Genomic DNA, 20249 nt, shown 5'->3' on the forward strand with positions numbered 1-20249 from the left:
ACCCCAGATCAGATTTGTAAGGCGGCTACGTGGTCAAGCTACTTAACGTTTGTCCGTCATTTCAGACTGGATCTCCTATCAGCAGGTGATCAGGCTTTTGGCAGAAAGGTTCTGCAGGCTGTGGTCCCTCCCTAGGGGGGTAAGTCTCTATTATCCTCTCAAGTGCTGTCCTGAAAGACGATAAGGGAAAATTCAAGTTAGACTTACCGGTAACTTGTTTTCCTTGAGTCTTTCAGGACAGCAGCATCCCGCCCTATTGTTTTTTCATATATATACTGTGACTAATCATATCTCGATTATGTGTTCCAGTTTGGGGCCGGAGGTTCTCTACTACTACTGACAATGTGTGGAAAGGAGCCTCCTTTTAAAGTTTGGTGGAAGAGGTGTTTCCTGTTGGCAAGGGGAGGAGTCACTCTCTCAAGTGCTGTCCTGAAAGACTCAAGGAAAACAAGTTACCGGTAAGTCTAACTTGAATTTTTGCGCAGTCATGCAACGCTGCACCCAGAATAAAATTTTTATGTAATTTTTTTGCACACAAATAAAGCTTTATTGTGGTGTTATTTGATCACCACTGTTTTTTTTTTTTTGCAATATAAACTAAAAATACCAAAAATTAAAAAAACAATATTTTTTACTTTCTGCTATAAACCATATCCAATTAAAAAAAATTTAATATCTTCAAAAATTTTGGTCAAAATGTATTCTAGTATATGTTCTTGGTAAAAAAAAATCCCAATAAGTGTATATTGATCAGTTTGCTTGAAAGTTTTGCAGGGATAAGAAACAGAGAGATCGTACCCTCTGTACAGAGCTTTGTGATGATTGTAAACACAGGGCTCTGGGCAGTGGACACAGCCGATTGGAATGGCCATAGATGGATCGAAATTCAGCTGGTCCCTGCTGAACCAACCAAATTTTGATCCATTAATGGCCAGCTTAAGATGTGGAGTTGTTGCAAATACTAAATATAATAGAATAAATATTAAAAAATATAATTTATTATTAACTAAATATAATAAATTAAATTGAATGCTAAAGAGACCTTGTCACATCCCATGCACTTCAGCAGATAAATGTACACGCATACCGATAAGTCAGTGCACGGTGTGTGTTCAGGGCCATAAACCCACACCTGCATGGCTATCAAATTAGGAGCAGCTGCTGCGTCCCATTTGACATGAATGGGACTGCCTGCATGGGGATGCACTGCAACCCTGTGCACCCCCTTGCGGGCAAACATGGACCTCATACAGATGTACGCTGTAGTCCGCCCATGTGAACGAGGCCTAAATGCAACTCAGTACAAAAAATAATAATAAATAATATAAAAATAAAAAGCACCAACAAACGCGATTATAAACACATGCAGACCTGCACACTAAACGCAAAGATTAAAGTTTAAACAATCCTCAATATGTATTTATACTGGAACACCAAATAAAGAAACCCTTCTGCACAATATTGGAGCATCAGATTGTCAGGAGTGTACCTTGAACTCTTCCACAGTCTGGAATTTGTGAAAGAGTGATAATGTACAATAGTATAGAGAGGTAAAATATAGTCAGTATGGGGGGTGTGGCTCTGATGTTCTTTTCGTGTTCTGAACTGTATTAAAGTCTGTTATTTTATATATTTATTTATTGCAGGCAAAGTACAATAAAAACGTCCTCATGCTTTTTCGGATCAGTGTCATTACTCATAGCAATATCAATTTTAATACTGCTGTGGAAAAATTCTGTTTTCTCTAGAGCGGTATTTGTCTTGGAAGACTAAGGACCTTTCCACATGGGCGGTCCATCACTGGGTGACCACGCCCCTTTCTCTATTTTAATGGCGGGACCGAATGTCAGTTCCTTCTCATGTAAACAAAGGAATCGCCAATTGAATTCAGAGCCAGTGTTCTATCAGATTACCGCTACCCATTAGATTGTGTAACGGAAGGGATGTTCTGACCAAAAAATATGTACTGCGCATGTGCTATGTGTTACAACCTGTGTTCCACGGCGTTATGCGTTCCAAAGACTTCATGATTTGACGGGTAGCGGTATTCTAATAGAACACCCATGCGGACATCTTACTACACCCAGCTCCGTATGGAATTTCAGAGTAATTTTAGCAATAAAATGAGCGTATATAAATAAATATACTATACATGCTCACTTTTTTGCTAAAATTACTCTGAAATTCAAGACGTACCTGGGTGTAGTAAGATGTCCGCATGGGTGTTCTAACAGAATGCCTCTACCCGCCAGATTATAAATTGTGTGGAACACATAGCGGAACGCATCGCGCATGCGCAGTAAGTATTTTTTGTTTGGAACGTCACTTCCGTTGCCCAATCTGATGGGTAACGATAATCTGATAGAACACTGGCAATGACATTCAGAGCCAGCAAGTGAGGGAGTCTGTATGTACACACTTGCCTCTCACTATAAACACTGATCCCCCCCCCCCAATAGAAATGCATTGATGTCCATTTTTCATCCATCAACAGATGGATGAGAAAAGGACAGTCGGTCCGCATGTGTGAAAAGGGCCTGAAGCATTACATATAATACAATTTGTATTTTGTAAAATATAAGCGCCTGTATACAAAAAGCAAAACCTTTATCTGTCAAGAATTCTTAGGCCTTACATTAAGCCAAGAAAAATGGCTAAATCAAGTGAAGTGACAAGATAAGCACTGAAGTATTACTTTAAAAATAATATTAGTAGCTAACAAAGATAGTAATCACTGCTAAGAACTGAGCGGCATCAAAATAAAGCACTTTTATTGTTAATGTTCCTGCAGAACCAGTTTAGGCAAAGTACAGACACTGTGATAAAATTCTATTGAGGAGGCCTTTGTTAAACTTCTGTAACTGGGTTTGAACATGTTTAATTCAGTTAGAAGCTGCCAAAGTAAATGAAATATGCCAAACAACCCCCCCAAGTCACATTTAAATATCTAGACACTGTATCCAGTAAAATACACATATACTGAGAGTATTTTTTTTAGATCATTTCACCCTTAGAACCATAGATCAGTGGGTTTTTTTTTCAGACCAAGTGTCATAGCATTTGTCATTATTATTCACCTCTTTAATCAGATGAGTGTGCCATCATCTGTAAAGCACTGATTATTTTGTTATGGCGTGCTCCTGAAACATGTCCAACTGGATGGTTGACTAAGCACAGCCTGGATTACCTCCAGGGCCCGATACATAAGATTATTAAAACTGATATGCCTAACTGTGTTTAATCCAAGGAACGATGCTATCTCTGATACTTCATCAGAAAGTGCACACTGGCCGAGATTCAAACCATGTGTATAGGCAGGCTGAATGTACCCAGGTTGATTGATTGATCAACTTGAGTACCACCAGCCTACCTGATTTTACGTGCGATTTATTACTAGCGGCTGTTACAGCCGCTAGTAATAATCACTGTGTTCTCCTGGCGAGGACGGCTTCCCTTCCTGGGAAGAACGCAATGGCTCCACAGGAGGGATTCTTCTGTCAATACTGTCTGTGTTGATGGGGAAAAAAAAAAAATCGATGGAACCCATGGAAGCAAGAAAGAAAATTGCACCGTCTATGGCTGGCTTTAGCCTAGTCTTGAATTTTTTCTCGTGTGCCCGGATGATTAAAATTTCTTGCAAATAATAACCTCCAATGACCATCTTTTGGGCACTGGGGATGCTGATAAAACATCAGGACCAGGTCTCTCAGACACATTCAGTTTTTGGGGTTCCCTTGACAAATGTACCTCTTCTCAAAATCTGCTATAATTGATATTTTCATCTTTTGGTATTAATAGGCTACTTTCACACTGAAGGTGTTTTTTAGGTGTTTTAGCGTTAAAAATAGCACCTGAAATCTGCCTCACATGCCTCCCCAGTGTGAAAGCCCAAGTGCTTTCACATTGGGGCGGTGTGCTTGCAGGACGGGAAAAAAGTCCTGCTAAGCAGCACCTTTGGGGCGGTTTGGGAGCGCTGTATACAGTGCTTCTAAACCTCCCCTGCCCATTGGAATGAATGGGCAGCGCTTCCGAAGCGCCGCAACATGGGTGTTTTTAACCCTTTCTTTGGCCGCTAGCGGGGGTTAAAAGCGCCCCGCTAGCAACCGAAAAGCCCCTCTAAAATGACAGTAAAGCACCGTTAAAACGACGGCAAAGCGCCGCTAAAACTAGCGGCGCTTTACCGCCAATGCGGCCGTGGCTCAGCGTGAAAGTAGCTTTAAAGCTGAACTCTAGTTGCTGGGATTTTCACACACAACCATCTCTAGGGTTTTACAGAAATTGGTCCAAAAAATAGAAAGTATACAATGAGCAGCAGTTGTGTGGACAATAATGCCTTGTCGATGTCAGAGGAGAATGGGCTGGCTGGTTCAAGATGATAGAAAGGCAACAGTAACCTAAATAACCAGTCGTTACAACCAAGGTATGCAGAACACCATCTCTGAACGCACAACACATCGGACCTTGAAGCAGATGGGCTACAGCAGCAGAAGACCACACCGGGTGCCAATCCTGTCAGCTAAGAACAGGGAACTTAGGCTACAGTTCCCACAGGCTCACCAAAATTGGCCAATAGAAGATTGGAAAAACATTGCCTGGTCTGACGAGTCTCCATTTCTCGATTTGGCTTAAACAACACGAAAGCATGGATCCATCCTGCCTTGTATTAACGGTTCAAGCTGGTGGTGTAAAGGTGTGGGGGATATTTTCTTGGCACACTTTGGGCCCCTTAGTACCAATTGAGCATCGTTTAAACCCCACAGCCTACCTGAGTATTGTTGCTGACGATGTCCATCCCTTTATGACTACAGTGTACCCATCTTCTGATGGCTCCTTCCAGCAGGATAATGCACCATGTCACAAAGCTCAAATCATCTCACCACTGGTTTCTTGAACATGACAATAAGTTCACTGTACTCCAATGGCCTCCACAGTCACCAGATCTCATTCCAATAGAACAGTGGTTCTCAACCCTGTCCTCAAGTACCCCCAACAGGCCATATTTTGGGAATTTCTCTTATGCAGCGTACACACGGGCAGACTTTTCGACCGGACTGGTCCGAAGGTCTATCCGAAGGACTTTCGGCAGACTTCCGACGGACTTTCCCAACAAACGGACTTGCCTACGCACGATCACAACAAAAGTACGACAGATTCGTACGTGATGACGTACGACCGGACTAAAATAAGGAAGTTGATAGCCAGCAGCCAATAGCTGCCCTAGCGTCGGTTTTCGTCCATCAGACTAGCATACAGATGAGCGGACTTTTCGATAGGAACTGGGTCCGGCGGAGTTTCGATGTAGAGATTTGAAACCCGTTCCAAATCTAAAGTCCGTCAGATTTTTGACCGAAAAAGTCCGCTGCAAGTCTGATGAAGCCCACACACGGTCGGATTGTCCGCCGGACTCGGTCCGTCGGACCAGTCCGGTCGAAAAGTCAGCTCATGTGTATGCGGCATTGGATAAAATAGCTGTCGAAAATACCAAGACGTTGCCTCTGATTTAAAGCACCTGTGCAATCATGGCCTATTGAGAACCCTATTGAGGGTTGAGAACCACTGCAATAGAGCACCTTTGGGATGTGATGGAACAGGAAATTCGCATCATGGTTGTGCAGCTGACGAATCTGGAGCAACTGCGTGAAGCTATCATGTCAACATGGACCAAAATCTCAAAGGAATGTTCTGAAGGCAAAAGGGGGTCCAACCCGGTACTAGCAAGGTGTACCTAATAAAGTGGACGGTGAGTATAGATCTACAGCAAACTTTGATGAATACATCATTTGTGGTGCTGGTTATCTTCTGTTACTTGGTATATGTGGTATCACTGCAGGCTATGCACTTACAAAAGGTATTGAGATATCGGAGCTGGATGAGGTTGATAATTAAAATACTGAATAAAAGCTCATTATTTGGAGATGCGCAGGACCTTTTGTGCAGATGACGACTTTTATACCCAATGATGGGTATAAACCTTGTATATAGATTATTTTTTTAATTTTAGTAATTTTCTTCTTCTGTAAAATGTCAGTCCATAAACGAATATCTCTCTTCGCTTTATATGTACATTAATACATATAATATGTTTTTGATAGGCTAGTTTGTTTTTGTGTTGAGAATTCAATGAAACTAAAAAAAAAACTGAATAAATTATTTGTATTATGGACAAATGTAGTACAAGTATGGCTTCCATCTTCAGGGCTGGTCACAGAAGGATGGCAAGGGTCTTCAATGGTTGGAACCACTTGTCTCTCCCTAGAACAGCTCTCAATTGTCTAAGCCTCATCTAGCCATTATTGTTGGGCTTCAAGCTGGGATAATTATAGCATAGTTTACAAATGTGGAGAGAATTGATAAATATGTGTGACCTTTGACTTTAGTACCTGCGTGCAAATAGATATGTTGCTTTTTTTCTTAGCCATATGGAGCATGTTATCGTCTAGAGCTCAGCATCAACTTTAGAAGCTGGAGATGAATTTCAGTAGAAGTGGGTGCTAATACCTTAAGGCTGTGTTGTGCCATTATTGTCCTTGGTGTAGAAAACCGCTAATCTGCATGTGAAGACTGCACTGTGTGAAATGGTTTTGTGTTTCCGCAAAATATTATTATCAGCTTTTATACTGTGTTCACCAGAGGTGAATGTCCTTCATGCGACACCATTAGTTCTCATGGAGATTTACAACTCTGCTTATCAAGGCAAGTTCAATTATATGATAGACACAGAAACTGTTGTGCAATGCAAAATACTTTGGTAGCATTTCTGGTAATCTGCTGCTCATTGGAAAATGCAGATGAAATGAAAAGTCATCTGCAAGTCTTCTAGAATTGGCTATACACTAGTAGATTGATGAACAGAGCTCACATAAACATTTGTACAAAAATTCTCATCAGTAATTAAAAAATACCTTGCTTTTACCATTTTGCAATTTTTTTAAAACAATTTATGAGTAAATGAGCTTTCTCAAACAAAAACCATATGCACTGTTATGCCTCGTACACACGGTCGGATTTTCCGACGAGAAATGTTGGATGTGAGCTTGTTGGCTGAAAGTCCGACCGTGTGTACGCGCACAAGGGCTCTTTCACAGAGGAGTTGAAAATAGGCAGTTGGGTCGTGGCTTTTCCACTTCCTGACCGCCTATCTATACCATTCAAAATTGTTAAATTAGTAAGCTGATGGAGGTGCTCACACTGCAGCTTTAGCGTTGCCTTGCATTGCGCCAAGGCAAAATTAACGCTGCCTGCAGAGTTTGGCGGGAGTTGATGCTTTGTATCTCCAAACACTTCTAATAAGACGCACTACAAGCGTACTGTTAAGGCACTTATGGCATTTACACTACATTTTAGGTGTGGTTACAAAGCGTCAAAAGTGATCATTTCCCATTTTAGCCTTGAACAAATAAAAAAAAAAAAAAAAAAAAAAAAAAAAAGCTAATCTCACTGAGCATTTGAGGAGCGTTGCCTGGTGCAGCATGAATGCCTGTGCAAAGCAGCCAAAACACAATAACGCTATAGGTGCATCAATGCACATTAAGGCTACTGTAGAGTTAACACTTGTGTGAAAGAGCCCTTAGGCTGGCCAAAGATTGTTCAAATCTTGTCCGGTTTATGCTGAAGTTTTGAACTGTGTATGGGCAGGCTGAATGTACCAAGTTGATCGATCAATTAACTTGGGTACAACCAGCCTGCCTGATTTACTTGCAATTATCGCTAGTGGCTGTTATAGCTAGCAATAATCATTGTCTTCTCCTAGCAAGGACCGCTTAGCCCCCCCCGCCCTTCCGCCAGGAGAAGACAATGGCTCGACAGGAGGGATTCCCCTGTCAGCACTGTCTGTGTTGATGGGGGATTTGTGGGGGTTGTAGAACAGAAATTCGTACTTTCTATGGTCTGCCTTAGAAATTAGTTGGAGAAATATTTTCCATCCTCAAAATTTTCTTGTTACAGTTAAAAATGAACACCGATTTGACCGCACTAACGATTAGAAAATCAAACAAACTTTCCTAAAATGAAAATTTTCAAACAAAATTTTACTAGTGTATGGCCAGCTTAATACAAACCACTGTACCAAGTTTCTTCCTGTATACAAACAAGACTAATGCCCCATGCACACGATTGGATTTTCCGACAAATGTTGGATGTGAGCTTGTTGGCGGAAAGTCCGACTGTGTGTATGCTCCATCGAACATTTGTTGTCGGACTTTCCGCCAACAAATGTTGGCTAGCAGGTTCTCAAATTTTCCGCCAACAAATGTTTGTTGTCGGACTTTCCGAATGTGTGTACACAAGTCCATCAGACAGAAGTCCACGCATGCTCAAAGAGTGAAAATGTCCAAATTGGGCCCAAAGTGTTAATATTTTGTTTGACTGCCATTATTTTCCAGCACTGCCTTAACCATCTTGGGCATGGAGTTCACCAGAGCTTCACAGGTTGCCACTGGAGTCCTCTTCCACTCCTCCACCACGACATCACGGAGCTGGTGGATGTTAGAGACCTTGCGCTCCTCTACCTTCCATTTGAGGATGCCTCTCAAATGCCCGATAGGGTTTAGGTCTGGAGACATGCTTGGCCAGTCCATCACCTTTACCCTCAGCTTCTTTAGCAGGGCAATGGTCATATTGGAGGTGTGTTTGGGGTCGATATCATGTTGGAATACTGCCCTGTGGCCCAGTCTATGAAGGGAGGGGTTCATGCTCTGCTTCAGTATGTCACAGTATATGTTGACATTCGTGGTTCCCTCATTGAACTGTAGCTCCCCAGTGCCGGCAGCACTCATGGAGCCCCAGACCATGACACTTCCACCACCATGCTTGACTGTAGGGAAGACACACTTGTCTTTGCACTCCCCACCTGGTTGCCGCCACACATGCTTGACACCATCTGAACCAAATAAGTTCATCTTGGTCTCATCAGACCACAGGACATGGTTCCAGTAATCCATGTCCTTAGTCTGCTTGTCTTCAGCAAACTGTTTGCGGGCTTTCTTGTGCATCATCTTTTCCTTCTGGGATGACAGCCATGCAGACCAATTTGATGCAGTGTGCGGTGTATGGTCTGAGCACTGACAGGCTGACCCACCACCCCTTCAACCTCTGCATCAATGCTGGCAGCACTCATACGTCTATTTCTCAAAGACAACCCCTGGATATGATGCTGAGCACGTGCACTCAACTTCTTTGGTCGACCATGGCGGGACCTGTACCAAGTGGAACCTGTCCAGTTAAACCGCTGTATCATCTTGGCCACCGTGCTGCAGCTCAGTTTCACTGTCTTGGCAATCTTCTTATAGCCTAGGCCATCTTTATGTAGAGCAACAATTCTTTTTTTCAGATCCTCAGAGTTTTTTGCCATGAGGTGCCATGTTGAACGTCCAGTGACCAGTATGAGAGAGTGAGAGCGATAACACCAAATTTAACACACCTGTTCCCCATTCACACCTGAGACCTTGTAACACTAACGAGTCACATGACACCGGGGAGGAAAAATGGCTAATTGGGAACAATAGGACATTTTCACTTAGGGGTGTACTCACTTTTGTTGCGAGAGGTTTAGACATTAATGGCTGTGTGTTGAGTTATTTTGAGGGGACAGCAAATTTACACTGTTACACTGTTATACAAGCTGTACACTCACTACTTTACATTGTAGCAAAGTGTCATTACTTCAGTGTTGTCACATGAAAAGATTTAATAAAATATTTACAAAAATGTGAGGGGAGTACTCACTTTTGTGAGATACTGTATTTGCAGTGCGAGACATTGCATTTGATTCGGATAAGAATCACACCGCATTCCTATTCAAATCACATGCAACGTCTTTGCAGTGTGATTTGAGCCATTCATTTGTATGGCTCAAATTGCACCAATCACACCGCGTTTTGTGAACAGTTTTGGGTTGTTGTTAACTTAACATTGCCACCCCCTGCAGTTCACGTGTATGCCATGCACTTTCAATGTGGTGCTGGAAACGTGTTATATCCTTCTCCTCCCTGACTGAGCTTTGGCACACACTGGCCATATACTAAGGGCCAGTTTCCTGCACCGCGCTCAAAATGCACTGTCCTTTGCGATCTGAGGGTACCAGTGTATTCTTAACGTCACCCCAAATGCAGATCATAAATGCAGTGCATTTACAGCCACCAAATTGAATGTGCGTGGTTTTTTTTTTAAAAGTAGTGCATACACGACTTTTTCCGCGTTCCAGTGAGATTTGCAACTCATTAAAATAAATGAGCTACAAAATCGCACAGCATAGGAATGCACGGGAATCCCAGTGTGAACTGACCATTAATAAAATTTGGCTGGTTCAGCATGGACTAGCCTAATTTTGTTCAGTGTCCATCAGTGTCCATCCAGTGGCAGTCCCTGGTTGACAGAAGGAAATAATTTGATCGATTTCTCTTGACGAGACATGCTGGAAAATTAATCTTCATCAAGTCTGCAACTGCTGATCAGTGTATAATAACAGCAGTGGGTGTTGCTGTGAGAATACATTGGAGGTTATTTACGAAAGCCAAATCGACTTTGCACTAAAAGTGCACTTGGAAGTGCAGTCACTGTAGATCCGAGGGGGACATGCAAGGAAAATAAAAAGAAGCATTTTAGCTTGCACATAATTGGATGATAAACTCAGCAGAGCTTCCCCTCATTTCAGATCTACCCCTCAGATTTACAGTGATTGCACTTGTAGTGCAAAGTGGATTTGCCTTTAGTAAATCAACCCCAATGTCCCGGCAAGGAGAAAATCCTTCATTTACCTTGTTTGTGTTTTCTTTCATTCAGCCAAAAAACAAATTGTATGGCCAGTTTAACTCCTGGAGTTGGGCTTTAAGCAAAATGAGCGGTCACTAAAAATAGATTAGAATTTCCTTATGCAATATTTCATATTCTTCTGTAAACACCTAAATCATATCATTTGACCTCGTTGTTGTTTTTGACGTGTAATGGAATTGAGATGTGTGCATGCCATCTGTTTTTAGGTAATTCTGTAGTGAACTTGACCCTGAAAACAGTATTAATTTGGTTAGTATATGTTTGCCTTTTAGTATATTTTTGTATTTATTTTAGTATATTTTAAGTTAGTATAATTTTATCCTTTTGGTCCTCCTTGTACAGCTACCGATTGGATATGCTCTTTAAATATTGTAGACAACAGACTGTAAATGGATAGGCCACATTCTGTAGGTATGGGATAATCTTACACAATCGCCACCGTCTGCTAATATAAGAAATGAAAAGACGACTTCTGAACGGGTCAACAACTTAACAAGTAGACCAGTAGCAGCATTAATAGAAAGTAATCATGAGAAGACTGGTCTGTCTGCTTTTTATGAGCCGAAGCCTGCCCTGACAGACTTGAGACTGTACAGTGATTAGGAACTGTAAAAGAAATGCCTTTGATGTACATGTCTGGGAGGTTCCAAAGTCAGAAGCACAATTAACCACCAATCTAGGAGGTGCCAGACATGGGCTCCCTGGTGTGCTGCCAAACACTGCCAACAGTATCTGTTCAATTACACACTAATATACTGTATTCACTGTAGTAATACACTAAGAACCTAAAATATTTCTATATTTCAAATGGAACTACAGTATAACCACTGGCAATAATCCCATGTAAAAATCTTGCATGCTGGTTGTACCTAAGTCGATTGATGGATCGACTTGGGTACAATCAGCCTGCCCATAGATGGTTTGAATCTTGGCCGGTTCAGCAGGGATTCCAACGGTCTATGGCCGGCTTAACTCTTCCCTCCCCTCAGACTAACAATGCTGCTGTCCAAAGGCTTCTGCTTTACTACTTCACTTAGAATGCAGACACCCAAAGGCCTCTTTCACACGGGTGCCTCCGCTATGCGGAATCCGCTTGCTCAGCCGGGGATCTCTCCGCTTAAGCTTGCCATGTTCTGGCAGATTTGTTTTTGCTCAGCCTGCAGGCTAAACTAAAAAAAATTACAGATTCCTCCATCCACGCAGTACAGTGCAGATGGATGAATCTGATGATTCAGAATGATGTCAGAATACCGGAACGGCAGCTGCATATAATGCACCTATACATTACACTTCTCACATAGCGTTTCCACACCTACACCTACAGAAACTTCCCAGCACTACTACACTAGAAGAAGCCACCCCTGTGGTATCCTTCTTTTTCTCTTTTCTCATTTTCGGAGTAGTTCTCTATACTAAAGACAAACCTAGATCCCCACAAGTTTCCCTTTTTTTGAAGACCATACACATGCGGCTCACAGCAGGGGTCCGGTGCGTCCCAGTTCACCGTTTCAGGTCCGATTTTGGTCCGAATTTGTGGCTGAATTCGGACCTAAAACGGACCAAAAGACACACAGGACTCCTGTGCAATTCACTCCGCAGCCGTCCCAGAGCTGTGTGAACCGGCTTCATTGAGAGTTGGTCACAGGCTCCTGACAAATGCGAATTGGATGCGGGGAAACCTTCATCCAATTCGCAATAGTGTGAACCCAGCCTAAAACAGAAGTTCTCCATTCTCTCCATCTCCCCAGCCTGTAACTGAGTTTATCCGCTCCAACTTCCTCAAGCCTTGCCTAGGCAAAGATGACTTTGCCTCATCCCACCCCCCTCTATGCCAAAGTGTGAAGTGTCCCAGAAGGCTGCAGGACCAGGCTTCTTGTGCCACACAATCTGGCACAGTGGGGATCCGTCTATGATTCATCAACAAGGCACAGCCGGCTCCCAAATCCAAAATGCTCTTTTTTTTTTTTAACTCTATAGCTCTGATTTTGGTGGCCTGTCACCTTTAACAGTATTCTGAGGCTGACACTGTACATAGGCAGAAAAGGCCAAGCCACTCTGAGTAACCTTTGAACTTGCTTTTCTAATACCGAGAACAGCTGATCAGCAGACGTCTGGGCTGAGCAATGTTTGCTTTACCTTTATGGACATTAATGAAAACTCCTTAAAGGAGCAGTTTAGAATAAAGCTGGGTACACGCAAGTTTTTTTTCCTTTTGTTCAAAAAAAACTGTCAGCTTCGGTCGGAGCTGCTAAAGTTAGTACAGCGATCTCCCCCGCTAAACCCCTACCACTCCCCCTGTTCTTTACAGAGTGTCTTGCCTCCCCTGATGTAGCCATTCCCACAGCCTTCCCTATACTCCTCTTTTTATTATTCACTTGCTTATGTACTGGAAAATGTTTAAATAGAAAAAAGTAAATAAATAAAACAAGTTATGTACCGTAATAAAAAAAAATGTATATATTAATAATAAAGGCCTACAAATTCTGTATGAAAAAGATCTCTTCTATCATCTAAACATTTAGTATTACCTTAAAAAGAAATCTGTAGGGAACGCGAAGGCTGTGGGTGGTGGAGCTTTTATACAAGTATACTAACTGTGCTTCATGTTATCAGTCTGCCATCACATGCTTTGGTTTTCTGGAGACTATGCTGATTAAGAAAATCATAGGTTTGCCAAACTCTCCATGCAACAACAGTTACCATAATGATTCAACCAAGAGTTCTCTTAGTATTCAGGCCTGTGTAAGGCTTCTCATATGGTAATGAGAACCATTTAGTGTAATTCAAGCTTTTTTTTTTTACCCAATAGTGCTGTTTGCTTGTAGAAGCTATAATTACCCCATTTTAATGTTGATCCATCAAGAATTTACTCAGAGTGGCCTTCAAAAATGTAGGCAGTATTTGCACATGATTAATGTACTAATGTATTATCAGTATGACAGAGCTAGTAATAGGCAACAACAACATTATGCCTGTATATACATACTGTAAATAGAGAATATGCTATAATGCAATGTGCCTTCACCTACTTAAACCTAAAATTCAACAAAATGATATGTCAAATTTTTTGATATGATAAGCTATCACAGAACCTACTCAACTGAAGAGACTAATGCCTAGTACACACAATGAGAAAATCGGCTGAAAAATACAGATTTCAAAGCGATTGTACAATAATCTGATATTTAGTACAATCTTTCGAGAGCCTATCACGACAGTTAATTGCAAAATTATCTGAAGGGACAAACACAAAATTTTTTCTCGCAGAACAACCGATTTTTGTTTAATCAGTACAGTATTCGTCCTAAAAAAATTGGAAGACCAAGACCATGCATGCTCAGAAAGAATACATTACAATACAATACATTACATCACTTCCGAAGTTTATTCTGTCATATGAGAATTTTCATACCTTCAGTAACCTATTGGTTTTCGATATAAGACTAGCATGCAAAAATAATAGGTGATCATTCATCTGATATTGTTATAGTGTGAACGAGGCTTAAGGCAGACCATACAGGAGTCAATTTTTTTGTTCCACCAGTGGGTTGAAAGAAACAATATGGCTACATTCTCCCATCCACATGCTTGATTTGGATGGTGGAATCTCTCCCACTGCAGTATTGTATTCTGACAGTGGCCCTAGAATACACTCATCAGCACTGCCAGCGGCACTAATTGAGAAACATGTTTCCAAAAGGCTGGTTGTACACAAGCCAATCAATAGTGCCCTTGCTATAGGTGTAGGTCATCTACGTACCTCATGATGCCTGACTGGAAAACTCCCAGGATGTTGATAAGAACACCGCTAACAGAGACCGAGCTGATAATGTTCACCTTCCCATCACAGAGCTCTTTCATTCAAACCCCCTCACATTTCTCTGATGCAGTAATGCTGAGCTAAGCCTTTGAGAGCTCACTCCTGTAATAGTGAAGGTGAACATTATCAGCTGGGCCTCTGCTAGCGATGTCCTTAGCACCATCCTGGGAGTTTCCCAGTCAGGCATCATGAGGTATGTGGATGGCATACTCCTATAGAAAGGTCATTATTTAAAGAGGAGTTCCACCCAGGGGGGCCGTCAAAAAAAAAAAAAAAAAAAGTCAGCAGTTACAAATGCTGCAGCTGCTGACTTTTAATTGGACACTTACCTGTCCCTGGGTCCAGCGATGCGGGGGATCGAGGCCCCGCTCGTCCCCCCCCTCCGCTCGTCGGCGCCGGCATTTCAACTGTGGGCGCCGGGCTGTGGCTTCACAGCCTGGCACCCACTGCGCATGCGCGAGCGGCGCCGCGCGCCGTGATTGGCCGCTCAATCACCTGGGACCTGTATTGGGTCCCAGATGATTGACAGGAGGGAGGGAGCAGAGCGGAGCCCTTCCTGTGCCTGGGAGGAAGTGATGTCACCAGCCCAGGCAAAGGAACAGGCAGACTACGAGGGACCACCTAGCAACAGGCATTTAGAGGTAAGTGAAAAAAAAAAAAAATATCCAAATGTTTTTTTGTTTTTTTTTTTTAGAATTTTTACAGGTATTTTTATTTTTTGGGTGGAACCCCACTTTAACTTTAATCAAAGCTGCACAGTTTGTTTTTATCTACAGACACCCCTTATCTGCATAGGCAGTTTTTTTTTGGTAAAGGTGAACTAACCCTTTAAATAAAAGTATAAACTGAAATATGCTAAAAGCAAATCTTAGAAAAAAACCAAAATAACTTATATTGGAACTAAAATCTAGAGAGCAAAAGTTCATTATTCAATTTTCAAAATGACAGACATTTAACTGGTAACCATGAAATGGATGTTAAATATGAATAGGAGATTTTTGTATTGATCCTGTATGATGCCAAGAGTGGAACAAGGTGTTGGAATAATGGAATTTCAGCATGTATGCCCAATGACCAAAGAAAGAAAACACTGTGCCTGAAAAAACAAAAACAAAGAAGATAGGCGCAATGGTGTTCTGCATGTTAAGGGGGGAACACAGGACTGTCATCAATGGAGGAGACCAAACTTGGAGGTAAATTGAGCATGATGTGCTCCTGGGGCCCCTGGTTAAATGGATATCTGCTTTAACTGATTTTCAAAGGTAACCTGTACCTCCTTCTATAAATAAACAGAATATGGAAGACACCACTGCTAAACTGTTGAAAATGTCAGCTGCTTGGCTGATGAATAACTGAGATTTCCTGTAATCCTTCAGGAAATGCAACATAGAATGCAACCAAAGCTGGGCTGAGGCATGTCACATTTTATCCGAGCTACCAGCGAGAGCATTGTTCTGAGCACGTGGGTGTGAGGTTTATACAATATAGGGTTTATAAAATATGGAATCAATTATTTATTTAAAAAACCTATAGCTTTATGACCACAATAGTACATTTTAAGGGCCAGAGAAGAGTCAAAACCATTCTAATACACACAAGCCAAAATGATGAGAAAGCTAGATTCACAGATTGTCATATTTTTTTTTTCTTTTCATTTCATTAGAGTAAACTGCATATGAAAATATCTAAAGTGTACTTTTAAACTTTGGATAACATTTCAAAAATGCAGGTTTGATGGCTCCTGGTTGTCAAGGTTTTGTAGGCACAGTTCTGGAAATGCTGGATCATTGCAAACTGTCTTCAGTACATATCTATGTACATGGTCTCATGTCAGCAAAAACACACACATGTGCTCATAGTTTTTTAAATCCCTTTGCAACATTGAGACCAAAATTGGGAGGTGACCCATCAAGCGCACCTTTAGCTCTAATAAATCAGGTCCAATGCATCTTAATAAAAATCAGTGTGCAGGGTTTGCCAAGATGGCTGCTTCCAGTTAAAGCTTTAAAAAAAATTGATGCAATGGCAAAAAAAAAAAAAAGAGGGAGCTGTTATAAATATATCAATATCCCAAGTAGCGTTTTTTTAACACTCACAAATTGGACTATAGAATAGGATGAGAATACAAAGTGACATGATGGGACAGCACACACCTTCTCTGCAACAATAAGGCCGCATTGTGTGGTAGCACAATACTGTCAGTTGTGTCATTTCAGGTACAAGAAGAATCAACCTCCACTAAGCAATCAGAAAACCCAAGTATCAAATCAAGCGATCTTTGTTACCCTTATTGAAATTGTATTTTCTTAAACAAAAGATTCCTTACAGTGTAGACCTCTAACATATTTACCGGCAATGCCACTGTAGAAAACATTCAATACATAGTGACAAATGTGAAGAGCATGGCTTTTGACCCTTTGCTTTCTCTAGAATAGAAATCTGAGCTGTCTGCAATTCCTCTGCTCTGCGGCTATTGAGGTGCCCACTAGCTGTCACTCCCACCCAATCTCCAGCAACATGCTGTATACATTGTACATGATCCCAGAAAACCAGACATGATGCATTCCATGCAATGCCAGTCCAATATCTCTATTTGTAGATTGCAAAATGAAATTTCCTGGCTACCCGAAGAACCTTAAGGTTGGAAAAGCTGACAAAACCAATCACCAATGCAGACAATGATGGGTTTCTGCTGACTCAAATAATATTTCTTCATGACTCTGCCAATCATTCAACAACTCCACTCCTAACAGGCAGGCACATTTCCACTGCAATTACAGATCTGTTACTTTAAAATGCACATTTTTTTGTTTAAACATCTGTCCCCAAAGAATAGTGAATCTTTCTTACAGATTCCATATAAGCATTCAAGGTATGATTAGAATAAGAATGAGAGCCCATTTAGATCTATGTGTGTGCGTAGAGGTGCATTTTTTTGTAGTGTTAGGTAGGTGTATTTTCATAAGTTATTTCCTTTCAGCATTGACATACGTTAAAAAAGGTGTGTTTTCAATGCGTTTTTTACTTTAGAATTTGGAGTGTTTAGAGTTAACCTCTTCCCGCTGGCGTCACACCTATATATATGCATCAGCACAAAGGTAGGCCTCAATGCTGAGCTGATGCATACATGCGTCGCTATCTTGTTCTGCGGACACGCTTGACTGGCGCCCCAGAACAGTGATGAGCTGTCAAAGGAGCTCTCTGTCATATACCATCGATCAGGAGCAGGTAGGTGCGCCAATAACAGTGAGCGCATAATCGCCAGCCCCGCCTACTGGCCTCCGGCATCACTGGCTAGTTAAAGGGCCAATGGCAAGTGGTTAACAATAATTGACCAAGGCTTTTTTTTTTTATATCCATTGGCCACACATCAAACCGTATGTAACATGCATGTTGATGTATTGCCATTCACATCCATAAGTCCCTCAATGTACTAAAACATAGAAAAAAAATGAATGCATTGTTTTTTTAGAAAATGAAAAATTGGACATGTGCATTTTAGTGTGTTGCAACACGTGCGTTAAAGGCAGCGGTGTAAATGGGACCTGAAGAATATCCCTGAACCCTTATTGTTTTAATTATTACAGTATCTGAAAATAGAAAATGTACTAATAAAAAGCCATCAACATGGCATACGAGTCTGCCCCCATTCTTATTTCAATAAAATAAAGACTAGCCTCTTCTTCAAATGAAGCTACGGATGAAGATCGATATCCTCCTGGGAGCGGAAAACAAAGTCTGTCAAATGAAAAGTGACTTACCAGCAGCTGTGGCCAGCAGCAGGGTGGAATGTAAGCCAAGGAGCAGAAGAACCAGACTCTGATTTGAAGCCATAACCCTCAGTAATCCCAAAGAAATCGGACAGCGAGAAGACATAGGAAGGAGACAAAAAAAAAAAAAAAATAAGAACCTAATGTGGCTATAATCCGATTTCACAATAAATGTGATTTCTAATCCACGGGCGGCAGAGGCCCTTCTAGCACAGGATCCTCAGTGGACAAGACTGCCTTCTCTCATCAGATAACGCTCATTCCAGCTAAGGGAGTCTGTTCTCCCAGAGAAACTCTACGATTTCACAGCATCAAAAAGTCCTTACAACAAGGTCCCGATAATACCATTTCCCAAAGCACTGTATTACACAAGGGACGCTGCCCTTCTCTCCGACCCCTCACAGGGGCAACTAGAAACACCAAAAGCCATTAAAAATGATCAGTCGCTGCACAAAACTCCAAGGCGACAATGACTGCCTAATATTCTGACCAAAAATAGAGAGCCCCTTCTTTCAAGAGACGATACATTGAGAATAGGTCATTGCGTTGGCCAGTTTCCTCCTATGTCTTCTAATACTGTGTCCATGGACCTCTTCCAGCATCCCTTCCAGTAGATGATTTTTATTTTTCCTGAGTTACTTTTCTTCCTGCCAGTATAATGATTGTTTTCTACACTCCATTTGTTAGAAATGTAGATATCCCATGTGTGGGGGGGATCAGATAGTAAATGGTTTCAGCCTCCAGTATCAATAGATCTCGTCAATGTGCAGCTGTCTGTCCCAGATCCAAGGTATCCCCAGCTTGCCTGGAGTTATCCTTCCAAGATGAGGCCCTGCACGGGCTGCACAAGAATGTCTCCTGCTCCTGTGCTTTAAAGAGAGCCTTGAAGCCTTAAGGAGGCACCCTCAGCCAAGGCAGAAGCCCCCCTTCTCTTCCCTTGGGGAAGCCATCTCAAGGGGTGTTGTGCTAATGGGAGAGGGCTAAGGAGGAGGGGAACTGGAGACAGAAGTGTTGATGAGGAAGGCACTGGATCGCCTCCCCTCTCTTTCTCTCTCACACATACACAAACCTCCTCCTCCTCCTCCTCCTCCTCCTGAGCTGCTCCTGTGTCACAGCCAGACACAAAGAGGCCTCTCACACCGCCCAGACTGAGGAGAGGAGGGAGGGTGACGAGGGAGGGCAGAGTCTAGGCCTGCAAGGCTTTTTTTTAACCTTCTTTTAAATCAACTTTATTCCACACTCACAAAAGAAACACTCATTTAATCATGTGTATGTTTTTACTAGGGCTGCAACTAATGATTATTTTCATAATTGATTCATTGGCCGATTATTGCTTCAATTAATCAATTAATCGGATGAAATCATTAAAAACGTAATATGCAATTTTTTTCGTTTATTTAAAGTAAGAATGAAAATGATGGGGCAGCACTATTCCTCCCGGGAACAGCAATGATGGGGCAGCACTATTCCTCTCGGGAACACCAATCATGGGGCACTATTCCTCCCAGGAACACCAATGTTGGGGCACTATTCCTCCCAGGAACACCAATGATGGGGCACTATTCATCCCAGGAACACCAATGATGGGGCACTATTCCTCCCGGGAACACCAATGATGGGGCACTATTCCTCCCGGGAACACCAATGATGGGGCAGCACTATTCCTCCCAGGAGCACCAATTATGGGGCACTATTCCTCCCGGGAACACCAAAGATGGGGCAGCACTATTCCTCCCGGGAGCACCAATGATGGGGCACTATTCCTCCCGGGAACACCAATGATGGGGCACTATTCCTCCCGGGAACACCAAAGATGGGGCAGCACTATTCCTCCCGGGAGCACCAATGATGGGGCAGCACTATTCCTCCCGGGAACACCGATGATGGGG

At 42.1% G+C, this 20249-nt stretch overlaps 1 protein-coding gene across 2 annotated transcripts in view; it reads right to left on the reverse strand.

Annotated features, from left to right (window-relative positions):
- The window catches only part of BMPR2 (bone morphogenetic protein receptor type 2), a 304173-nt gene extending 284673 nt beyond the window's left edge, over positions 1–19500 (reverse strand). For both annotated transcript variants that reach the window (XR_012244982.1, XM_073633288.1), the window contains exon 1: positions 18352–19500. Coding sequence is in view for 1 of the 2 variants with exons in the window: in XM_073633288.1 (XP_073489389.1) it covers positions 18352–18466 (115 nt within the window). In the remaining variant the exon portion in view is untranslated. The remainder of the gene's footprint in view (positions 1–18351) is intronic.
- Positions 19501–20249: the final 749 nt, after the last annotated feature.

The sequence above is a fragment of the Aquarana catesbeiana genome, linkage group LG06 (assembly GCF_042186555.1).
Source record: "Aquarana catesbeiana isolate 2022-GZ linkage group LG06, ASM4218655v1, whole genome shotgun sequence".
In the NCBI taxonomy this organism is placed as follows: Eukaryota; Metazoa; Chordata; class Amphibia; order Anura; family Ranidae; genus Aquarana; species Aquarana catesbeiana.